The sequence below is a fragment of the Bos javanicus genome, chromosome X, assembly GCF_032452875.1.
Source record: "Bos javanicus breed banteng chromosome X, ARS-OSU_banteng_1.0, whole genome shotgun sequence".
Taxonomy (NCBI): Eukaryota; Metazoa; Chordata; class Mammalia; order Artiodactyla; family Bovidae; genus Bos; species Bos javanicus.
Genome location: NC_083897.1, coordinates 63,332,284 through 63,344,622, shown reverse-complemented (window position 1 = coordinate 63,344,622; position 12,339 = coordinate 63,332,284). Strand labels below are relative to the sequence as shown.

Here is a 12,339-nt window from a genome sequence, read left to right as displayed (position 1 = left end):
CATTTGCAGGGATCAGATTTTCCTGAGTCAGAAGGGGGTTAAGAGATCTGCCAAATGCTTGGGAATGGGTTCAAATTATTGTAGAAGTGCGATGAAAAAACATGATTGATTGAGCTCAAGAGTATTTGCCCTATTCTTCAGTAGGTTGCCTTCCTGCAATTCTTCCCCCCAGTTTTATGATTCCCCTCTAAAAACTTAACTCTTAATAGAAATGATTTGAAGCCCTTATCTTGACTTTCCAAGCAAAGTAAATACATCTATGAATGTGTTTATTGTTTTTATATCTCAGCATTATAGCTAAGCTATGCTATGTTCGTTTTTGTTCCTGTATTTGACAGTTATTTAATATTAACTGGTCACCAACAGTATAGTAAAAAATGAACTATAATTAGAACCTAAGAGAGATATGAAGGAAATCTCCAGTAGTGCTGAAGTGGAGAGCAAGGTTTCTCAACTTCAGCATTATTGACATTTGGGGCCAGATCATTCTTTGGTGATTGTGATGGGGGAGGCTGTCCTGTGCACTGTGAGGTGTTGAGCAGTATCCCTGGATTCCACTAACAAGTTGCCAATAGCAACCTACCTCCAGATCTAACAATCAAAAATGTCTCCACACTTAATGTTCCCTGGGGACAAAATCACCCCCAGTTAAGAATCATTAGTATAGAGGTAAAAGAGTAAACTACCATAGATTGGACCTTTGAGGTACAGCAGGAAGTAACAAATTGGAAGAGAAGGTGGGTCTAAAAGATCAAGGCAGAAAGTAAGAATGATTTAAGGAACCCCATGAGGAGATCATAGGATTAGGGAAAGAAAGGGAAGACCCAGCACAGCCAAAAATAAATAAAAGACGAGCCACTTGCTACAACTCACCAATTGCAGGTGGCTTCTGAAGCACTCCTTAGAATGCTAGGACTCTGGAACAGTTTGAAAATCACTCTGGGGGTAGGCACCTTATCTGTAAAGGGCCAGAGAGTACATATTTTCAGTTTTGTGAACCATATAGTTTCTTTTGCAACTGCAGCTGCTCAACTGTGCCATTACAGCAGGAAGACGGCCCTAGCCAATATGTAAATGAGTGAGCATGGCTGAATTTGGCCCACTGCTGACCATTTTGGTTTGCTGGCTCCCAAAACCTCTGGAGAAATATCAATAACCTCAGATATGCAGATGACACCACCCTTATGGCAGAAAGTGAAGAAGAACTAAAGAGCCTGTTGATGAAAGTGAAAGAAGAGAGTGAAAAAGTTGGCTTAAAGCTCAACATTCAGAAAACTAAGATCATGGCATCAGGTCTCATCACTTCATGGCAAATAGATGGGAAAACAGTGGAAACAGTGGCTGACTTTATTTTTGGGGGCTTCAGAATCACTGCAGATGGTGATTGCAGCCATGAAATTAAAGACAATTACTCCTTGGAAGGAAAGTTATGACCAAGCTAGTCAGCATATTAAAAAGCAGAGACATTACTTTGCCAACAAAGGTCCATCTAGTCAAGGCTATGGTTTTTCCAGTGGTCATGTATGGATGTGAGAGTTAGACTATAAAGAAAGCTGAGCACCAAAGAATTGATGCTTTTGAACTGTGGTGTTGGAGAAGACTCTTGAGAGTCCCTTGGACTGCAAGGAGATCCAACCAGTCCATCCTAAAGGAGACCAATCCTGGGTGTTCACTGGAAGGACTGATGTTGAAGCTGAAACTCCAATACTTTGGCCACCTGATGCGAAGAGCTGACTCATTGGAAAAGACCCTGATGCTGGGAAAGATTGAAGGTGGGAGGAGAAGGGGACAACAGAGGATGAGATGGTTGGATGGCAACACTGACTCAATGGACATGGGTTTGGGTAGACTCCGGGAGTTGGTGATGGACAGGGAGGCCTGGCGTGCTGTGGTTCATGGGGTCGCAAAGAGTCAGACACGACTGAGCAATTGAACTGAACTGAACTGAAAACCTCTTTCATTTTTTACAAATGGGAGAACAGGGAAGGAAATTACCATTAAGAGTGGAGGTGGGACTAGAACCCAAGTCTCCTGATTGCCACCTTTACCTTTCAATTTACTGTCAAATGGAAATTTCTGATGTGTGTGTACAAATGTGTGTGGTGGGGCAGGGAATGATGTCTGCCTAAGTGTCTTTATTTAAACAGTACCTTTGACTATAGGTAAAGTATTTCTCAGACTTTCCTGGTGACACAGTGGTAAAGAATCTGCCTGCCAATGCAGGAAACTCAGGTTCAATCCCTGGATTGGGAAGATCCCCTGGAGAAGGAAATGGCAACCCACTTCAGTATTCTTGTCTGGAAAATCCCATGGACAGAGGAGCCTGGTGGGCTATAGTCCATAGGGTCACAAAGAGTCAGACACGATTTAGTGACTAAGCAACAACAAAAATATTTCTCATAAAGCAGAAGTGCCCTCCAAATTGTATCATTTTGAGAGAATACAGCTTCTAATTGTATCTCCAATGAAAGGCCTTGCCCTCTAAAGATACGTGAAGCTCTGTTGCACAAGGGGTTTGAGGCCTCCTTGTTATATGCCTTCCTGGGGCAAAATGGCTATGTTTTTAATGCCTTAATTGATGTGATAATTAGACTTATTGAGATAATGAGAACCATGTCAAGGCTATCTGGAGTGAATGTTCCAAGTTGAGAGGACTAGAGGATGTGCGATTTGGCATTAACTTTTTCTTTAAAACAGAAAAACAACTCTGAGTACTTTTTGTACCAGACACTCTACTAAGCACTTCATTTTTATCTCATTTGTTCCTTCTAGAGGTATATCAAATTATCATCATCTCTATGCTACTGATGAATGAGTAAATGAAGTTTAGGGACATTAAGTAGCTTTCTTCAGATTTCATACAATTAGTAAGCGGGAGAGCCAAGATTTGGACTTGGGTAGCCTGAGGCCAGAGCCCATGACCTTAACCACTTTCCTCTATGGGCTCTTTCTTTACCTGGAAGGAACCACTGACATTTCTCATGGCATTGAAACGTGAAGTTGAGGACTCAGGATGTCCTAATTACCAAGCTAACGTTTGAGGAGCTTAGCATATGAGATAGTTTTACAGAAGAGAGGCAGAAAATAAAAGGGGGTTTACCATGATGAAGGTAAAAATGAAGCATATAAAGTCTAGGATAATAGAGGAGTTAATAAGCCTAATAGACCTGTGGTATTTTCTGTGTATAGATGAGACCTAGAAAACATAGAATATATAACCTTGAAGATTGCTGACTTCATTGAGTGCATCTTTATAGGGTCTTACACTGGTAGTATCCACTGGTAGTATGTAACAGTTGTCCTTTTGTATCCTAAATTATCTAGGGGTTAAGCATTTACTAGGTGATCTTGGTATTTATAGGGCTTCCCTGATGGCTCAGATGGTAAAGAATCTGCCCGAAATGCAGGAGACATGGGTTCAATCCCCCGGTCAGGAAGATCCTCTGGAGAAGGGAATGGCAACCCACTCCAGTATTCTTGCCTGGAGAATTCCATGGATAGAGGAGCCTGATGGGCTACAGTCCATAGGGTTACAAAGAGTTGGACACGACTGAGCAACTAACACTTTCACTTTCTTGGTGTTTATGTTTGAGCTGCACTGTTTCTTCTTTAAAGAAAGTAGAAGAGTTATGCCAACCACAGAGGTCCTGGTACCTTGTGGAAAACCATCCCAGTGGCAAAGCATAATGGGATTTTTCTTAGCCTGCTTGTGGAAGTTGTCTGACTTGTGTAACTGTCTTCAGCCAACTCAGAAAACTCTAGGCCTTTATTGCTTTTCCCTTCCAGATGGTTAGCTCAGTGACTTCTACTGCTGGGGATTCCTTAGCTAAGACATTGAGGGTACCTTTCTGAAGAAAGACAGGGCATGGAGAAAGACACCTAGCCCTGGACTGATTATTTTTCAGTTCTCTGACCTTACATTGCAGTACTTTACCATCAAGGCAAGAACTGCATGCTATCTAACTTTAATTGCCTTTAAGTATAACTGCTGTAAGCCTCAGTAATTATAGTTGACATTCTCTGCATTAACATTGCATGGCTCCCCTAGGGTTTTCAGAGTGATTCACAAATAAATGCATTCAGCTTTAAATAGCTCATCAGGACTATGGAACCCAAAAGGTGAAGGATAGAGGATATTTTCTGCTCTCCAATTATTCAAAGCTTAGCAAATAAGAAGGCAGGGGTGTCCATGGCTTAAAGGTCTCGATTGCCCTAGTCCATGTTATTACAAATAGTCACATATCCCAGGAAAGAAAGGTTTAAGCTTATTAAGAGAAAGAGAATGGCAATTTTTGTTTCTTTTATTTCCTAGGTGAAGGTCTAATGGATAAAAGCATTTAGACTTATAACTTGCCTCAGCTGGTTTACAAGGCTAGATTGAACTAGGCCTTGGAATGAAAGGAAATGTCAAGACATGTAGTGCAAATTTTTTAGGTTTTCCCAGTCACCTAGGCAAAGCGTAACACAAGTCTGGTAGGAAAATAGAAGTTTTCTTCTACCTAGAGAAAGTTCAGCGACTCTAATTTGGAGAGAGAGCAGGTAAAAGACAAGGAGAGGTTCCCAGTTGGCATGTACCATCGTTGTCTAACTGGACATTCTAGAGAGCAGTTGATTTGGACACATTTCCTTGAATCTGTTTCCTAGTTTCTGCGATGAGGGAGTCAGGTTGGTTCTGCTGGCTTTGCTCCAGCTAAATGGATGGGGGCAACGCTGGTAAAGTGGGTAACCTCTTACATTGCAACTGTCTACCTAGGTATCTCAAGGGCTTGGGAATTTATTGGAAAGTTAGAGTTGAGCTGAATTCTTGAATTTCCTTTGGACCATGTTATCAATAATATCTTCACATTTAAGTCTTTGCAGTGAGATTTCAGGAAAATAATAATAACAGATGTGACCAGCTGGGAAGAATTTCTGCTATAGAAAGAGTCCATGAGTTGATTTATTAGCAAGAGAGGCACTCCCACAAGCATTTTAAGTATTAAGGAGCATCATCTGCTCATTCCTAACAATTTGGGAAAGTTGTACTTTCCCCTGTCTTCTTAGATGTTGAGAGTAAATATGTTGTTGTTGTTGTTGGTAGTGTGGTCACTAATTTGTGTCTGACTCTTCTGCAACCCCATGGACTGTAACCCACCAGGCTCCTCTGTCCATGGGATTTTCCAGGCAGGAATACTGGAGTAGGTAGCCATTCCCTTCTCCAGAGGATCTCCCTGACCCAGGGATCAAACCCGCATCTCCTGCATTGGCAGGCAGATTCTTTACCATTGAGCCCCCCAGGGTGTGTATGCCTTCTTTTAAAAGCTCTGGAATTCTCTTCATTCCTTCCTTCCAATGGAATCAGGGATTTGCCATGGTGGAATTTGCCTTGGAAGTTACAAGGGTACAAAGAACTCAAACTCTTAGTCCCAGCCTGCTTCAGCTTTTGTTTTTGGTTATGGTTCATAGACTTGCAAAGAGAAATAATTATTATATGTGATCTCATTTAGTCTTAGATTTGATTCATTATTTGGCATCTTTAGATACCCTAAAGGTCCCAGAGTGAAAGTTAAGAGATTACAGTCCAATGTTATCAACTCAGGCTCAAGAGTGAGGCAGAAGTCGCAAATGACCTGTGTTCTTTTAATATAGAACTGGTGGAGAAATGTCTATTTAGTTCTTTGGCCCATTTTTTGATTGGGTCATTTATTTTTCTGGAGTTGAGCTGTAGGAGTTGCTTGTATATTTTTGAGATTAGTTGTTTGTCAGTTGCTTCATTTGCTATTATTTTCTCCCATTCTGAAGGCTGTCTTTTCACCTTGCTGATAGTTTCCTTTGATGTGAAGAAGCTTTTAAGGTTAATTAGGTCCCATTTGTTTATTTTTGCTTTTATTTCCAATATTCTGGGAGGTGGGTCATAGAGGATCCTGCTGTGATGTATGTCAGAGAGTGTTTTGCCTATGTTCTCCTCTAGGAGTTTTATAGTTTCTGGTCTTACGTTTAGATCTTTAATCCATTTTGAGTTTATTTTTGTGTATGGTGTTAGAAAGTGTTCTAGTTTCATTCTTTTACAAGTGGTTGACCAGATTTCCCAGCACCACTTGTTAAAGAGATTGTCTTTAATCCATTGTATATTCTTGCCTCCTTTGTCAGAGATAAGGTGTCCATATGTGTGTGGATTTATCTCTGGGCTGTCTATTTTGTTCCATTGATCTATATTTCTGTCTTTGTGCCAGTACCATACTGTCTTGATAACTGTGGCTTTGTAGTAGAGCCTGAAGTCAGGTAGGTTGATTCCTCCAGTTCCATTCTTCTTTCTCAAGATAGCTTTGGCTATTCGAGGTTTTTTGTATTTCCATACAAATTGTGAAATTATTTGTTCTAGCTCTGTGAAGAATACTGTTGGTAGCTTGATAGGGATTGCATTGAATCTATAAATTGCTTTGGGTAGTATACTCATTTTCACTATATTGATTCTTCCAATCCATGAACATGGTATATTTCTCCATCTATTAGTGTCCTCTTTGATTTCTTTCACCAGTGTTTTATAGTTTTCAAGAAGACATACAGATGGCTAACAAACACATGAAAAGATGCTCAACATCACTCATTATCAGAGAAATGCAAATCAAAACCACTGTGAGGTACCATTTCACACCAGTCAGAATGGCTGCGATCCAAAAGTCTACAAATAATAAATTCTGGAGAGGGTGTGGAGAAAAGGGAACCCTCTTACACTGTTGGTGGGAATGCAAACTAGTACAGCCACTATGGAGAACAGTGTGGAGATTCCTTAAAAAACTGGAAATAGAACTGCCTTATGATCCAGCAATCCCACTGCTGGGCATAGACACTGAGGAAACCAGAAGGGAAAGAGACACGTGTACCCCAGTGTTCATCGCAGCACTGTTTATAATAGCCAGGACATGGAAGCAACCTAGATGCCCATCAGCATATGAATGGATAAGAAAGCTGTGGTACATATACACAATGGAGTATTACTCAGCCATTAAAAAGAATACATTTGAATCAGTTCTAATGAGGTGGATGAAACTGGAGCCTATTATACAGAGTGAAGTAAGCCAGAAGGAAAAACACCAATACAGTATACTAATGCATATATATGGAATTTAGAAAGATGGTAACAATAACCCTGTGTACAAGACAGCAAAAGAGACAGTGATGTATAGAATGGTCTTATGGACTCTGTGGGAGAGGGAGAGGGTGGGAAGATTTAGGAGAATGGCATTGAAACATGTAAAATATCATGTATGGAATGAGATGCCAGTCCAGGTTTGATGCACGATACTGGATGCTTGGGGCTAGTGCACTGGGACGACCCAGAGAGATGGTATGGGGAGGGAGGAGGGAGGAGGGTTCAGGATGGGGAACACATATATACCTGTGGTGGATTCATTTTGATATTTGGCAAAACTAATACAATTATGTAAAGTTTACAAATAAAATTTAAAAAAAAAAAAAAAAGAACTGGTGGGACAGTGCTGGTCAATGAAGAGACTAAAGACTTTTGAACCATTGCATGGCACCTTCACTTTTGAGGGGCAGAAATGTTCCAGGAGCACAGCAGTGATGACACTGAGTAATTACTAGGACTGTAGAGTTCAGAAAGACAATTCTGGCCTCCTTGTTGACCACCCTTTTTCTCTTACTTAAAGGGGAGACTGCTATATAAAGGGGCTTCCTTTCCATTCCAAATTAAACTCTTCTCCCTGGGGATCCCCCTTTCATTCTTTAGCATTCCCCCCAATATAAGGACCAAAATAAGATATTCCTCCCCCAGAATATTGCGGTTTAAAGAAGGGAAGAGGTGAGGACATCTATAGATGGGAATCTTAGGAGCTTGCTAGCAAAGACTCTCTTGATAGAAATAGACTTGGGGGGAAACATAGATAGAGGGAGAGATAAAAAAGGAGTTCCTAATTCCTAACTGCTGAGACATTCTATGTATGGTCAACACAAGGCAGCCTGCTACTCATGAAGGATCTTCTTGCTATTCATTCTTTCCTGGAACTGGACAGGAAGAGATGTAAACACAGGGCTGGACTTGGGGGGCTCTATATAACTGACCCTGTTGTTCTCTTTCCTTCCATCTTGCAATTCACCCAACCTGGATTTTCAGCTAAAGAAGAAGCAAGTGTATGTAGATAAGGTGGAAAAGATGCAGCAGGCTCTTGTACAGCTCCAGGCAGCATGTGAAAAGCGAGAGCAGCTGGAGCACCGTCTCCGGACACGACTGGAAAGAGAACTGGAATCCCTCCGAATCCAGCAGGTATGGACAATTTCCAGAAAGTGGGATGGCTCCTGATCGCCCATTTGTCAGATAGTGTCTGACATGAGAACGAAAAATACACTCTTGCCCTACCTGGTCTTACTCCAGAGCGGCTCCCAGTTGTAAAGACATAGTCGGGTTCCTTAGCTTCCTAGCGCAGCACAATCCTTAATGCCTTATAAGAGGTAAAAATGCTATACAAACAGACTTTGGGACATTTAAGGATTGGAAATGGTCGTAAGAGTCATTTAGCCATACATCTCACTTTTTTTTTTTTTTTTGGCCCCATGGTTGGCATCTTAGAACTTAGTTTCCTGACCAGGGATTGAACCCATACCTCCTGTAGTGGAAAGCATGGAGTTTTAACCACTGGACTGCCAGAGAAGTGCCCCAATCTCCTCAATTTCAGATGAGAGAAAATCAAGACCCAGGAAAGGTTGCATGATTCACTTAAGATCACACAAGTTTAGAGGAAAGGTAGAGATGAAATCCAAGATTTTTAATTTCTGTTTCTATGATCCACTTTCTGAGCAGCATGACAATTTGATATGGCAGGCTCCTTTTGTGGTTCAGAGTCACATACTCAAGCCTAAGGTAGAAAGTCCTAGGAATTTCCCTAGCTTCTGAATTGGAGTCCAAACTGAAGTGGCTTGGGCAGTAATCCTGTCCAAAAATAAGGACTCTTCAAATGGGACTCGGCCCACCATGGTCCTAACTCACTAACGTCAGAGGTCTTGGCATCTCCCCCAACAGCGCCAGGGCAACTCTCAGCCCACCAACGTTTCAGAATACAATGCCGCTGCACTGATGGAAATCCTTCGTGAGAAGGAAGAAAGGATCCTGGCCCTGGAAGCTGACATGACTAAGTGGGAGCAGAAGTACTTGGAGGAGAATGTGATGAGACATTTTGCTCTGGATGCTGCGGCCACTGTAGCTGCTCAGAGGTAAGTAGTTGGCTGGTAAAATCTCGGCATGAAGGGCAGGGGTGGTAGGGAGAACAGAAAAGTGACTGAGTGATAGTTTTTCCAGTGTTTCCTCCCCCCATCATGTTGTGTTTCTTTTTTCTCGGTTTCTGCTTAAGTGTGGTTTTTAGTTTTCTTTAATCTGGTTAATGCAGAGACTGGGCCTTCCCTGGTACCTCAGCTGGTAAAGAATCCACCTACAATGCAGGATACCCTGGTTTGATTCCTGGGTTGGGAAGATCCCCTGGAGAAGGGATGGACTACCCACTCCAGTATTCTGGGGCTTCCCTGGTGGCTCAGATGGTAAAGAATCCACCTGCAATGTGGGAGATCTGGGTTCGATCCCTGGTTTGGGAAGATCCCCTGGAGGAGGGCATGGCCACTCACTCCAGTACTCTTGTCTGGAGAATCCCCATGGACAAAGGATTCTGGTGGGCTACAGTTCATGGGGTCACAAAGAGTCAGACACGACTGGGCAACTAGCACTGCACAGCACATGCAGAGACTGAATGACTGTAGGGGCTGAGGGTATGGGATTGGAAAATTCAAGTTACTGATGAACTTTCTAGACTCATAGTTCAGCTTTCCTCAGGAGCCTAAACAATTGCAGACCGGATCAAGCTGTGTACATCTCTTTCCCCAGGGCCTCAGGTTTTTTGAGCCACATGTGTAGGTTTCTTTGTTTAGCCCCAGGACTGGAATAAAAGCTTCTCCAGAGAAATGCCACTCCAAAACTAAATGTCACTCAGGAGTGGCTACTGCCATTTGATAGCTCTGGCTCCTCCAAGGTATGCCGAAGGTTGTACTGAACCCGAATCTGTCTGTGCCCTTTGAGAAGGTCTATATTTGAAGCCCGCATTCTCAGTGTCCCTGAGTTCATCACATGTAAGCAGTCACATTCCATTTGGTAAAGGAGAGAAAGTGGCAGGAGGCTTTTTCTTTTTTCTTTTTTTGCCTTTTATGTGTTTCCCCTCTTCTCGTTATAAACATTTATTATTGGTCTTTGGAGGACACTGTGCTCTTATCCAGTTTGTCTGTCTTGCTGCTGTTTGTAATCATCAAGAAACAAAAACTAAATTTGAATCAGGAGATGGTGCATGTTGGAGATAGAAACAGAGCCATGGTCTGGAGTTGGGTAGCTGAGGCAGGCTATAGCATATTGCACCCAGATAGGTCTCTACACAGAAAGTTATTAAAAATCCTGGTGTTGTTTTAGCATTCTCCTAAATGTGGTAAGCCAGCAGAGTCTGGCAGTGGTTGCCAGACTTGGGCTGGAATATGTGTAGAGGGGGCGGTGGATACATTTATTTTTGAGTCCTTCTCTTGCCAAATCAGAGGGAGGTCAGTGCTTAAAAGCTGGACTGGTGGTTTGTAAATCTATTCCCAGTGCTTCAGGAAGATGGCTTACATTTCTCTAATGTGATCTGTCTGTTTTCACATACCCCCTATAAACCTTAAACAAATTGCCTGTGTCTTGATTTTGAGGTCTTCATGGGCTTAAGCTTACCTGTCTTTTTTCTTTCTTCTTCTGAGAACAGTATGCTCAGTACCTGCCAGTGTAGTAATAGAGTGCATAGAAGCCCCAGCTATGCTGGAAGATGGTCAAGAGGTTTGTAGGCAGCTTTGAAGCAGAATGAAGTATAATTTTAGCTGCTGGTTCCCAAGAAAACACCTGTGCTTACTCTTTGTTCAGAGGTTGTTCAGGAAACCCTAACGATGAAAGGGAGATGAGGGCATTTTTGTCATCTTTGGGCAGAAACTTAGAAAGCTAGAGCTCATGAAGGTGTGCTGTGTGAGAAAATGTTGGTGCTGGGAAGTTTGCTATTGAAACTGACTTCAGAATAGACTCCAGGTCAAAATTCAGGAATGGTAGGAGGTTGTCATTTGGGGCCTTATATAAAGAAACTACCCCTTTCCTGCCTCCCTGGAAAGTTTAGAATATGGGGAGAATCCCCTTTCAGATGGATTTCTTTCCAGAGTCTGTTGGCTCCCGTAAAAGAGATTTAATTTAAATTGAATTCCTTTAAATTACCAGGTAGAAAGTTTCCATGTAATCACTATTTTCAGTAAAATGGGCATGCTTATCATTTAATGATAAAAAGCAGCCAGTTCCCACCTAGTAGGAACACTTCGTAATAGTTCCCTGGATAAACATTCCATATCTGGACTGTGTACCTTTTGCATGCCTATTAATACAACCCACATGAGAGATTGAGAGATTATATTTGAATTCCTGTAAAATGAGAGAATTGGACTAGGTGATTCCTCCAGACCCTTCTATTGCTAAGATTATACTATTTTCCAAATATTTGCATCTTATGCTCTGCCATGGAGATTGGTCTCCTTTTCCTCCTTTCTTTCTTTATGAGATTTCAGATTTGGAAACTGGCATTCAGAAAACTTTATTTCAGAACCTGTGTGCTTTTCTGCCTTCCCTTTCAACTTCTCTTGCCATTTATTTTCTCTCCAATGATTTCACTTTCCCTCCTCCCAATCCTTAATGTATTGACCAAGGTTCTGCTCTTTGCCCATTTCTGTAGTAAAGCCTTTATATATTATTTTCTTTCAGAATAATTTTTAAGTGCCTAGGCTATTGGCTGCAGATAGGAAGTGCTCAACATACGTTTGAGTGACAAAGGAAAGAAAGAAAGGACAAAAAATGAAAGAAGGAGAAAAGAAATGAAAGAAGGACAAATTATTTATCACTACAATTTAAATCCTTAAATCTAGTGTCACGTTGTAATGGCCTGCTTGGTTTCTTCTGTGTATTCTGCTGGTATCCCAAACTTAATATATTCCTAAAATAATAGCTCATAGGTAAATAACAGGTTTCATGATTAGGAAATGTTGCTTTGGTGGTGTCAATGGTAGTTGCAGAATTTTTTTCAATTGAAGTATAAGCTACCTATTTAAAAACTATTCATTTTAAGTGTCTGATTTGGTGAATGTTGGTAATAATATACAATAATGTAAGATATTATTGTATATGTATCCACTATCAAAATAGAGGACACATTCTAAAGTGTCCTTATGCCCCTTTAACTCGAACCCCTCCTCCTATGCCTGACCCCAGACAACATCTGTTCTTTGTCATTGTAAGTTTGCCTTTTC

The 12,339-nt window shown here is 41.5% G+C and overlaps 1 protein-coding gene across 4 annotated transcripts in view; it reads left to right on the top strand.

Moving 5' to 3' along the window:
- AMOT (angiomotin) overlaps positions 1-12,339 on the top strand; it is a 68,481-nt gene that overhangs the window by 40,621 nt on the left and 15,521 nt on the right. For all 4 annotated transcript variants that reach the window (XM_061409525.1, XM_061409526.1, XM_061409529.1 and 1 more), the window contains 2 exons: positions 8,117-8,266; positions 9,020-9,210. In XM_061409525.1, coding sequence (XP_061265509.1) covers positions 8,117-8,266; positions 9,020-9,210 — 341 coding nt within the window. The remainder of the gene's footprint in view (positions 1-8,116; positions 8,267-9,019; positions 9,211-12,339) is intronic.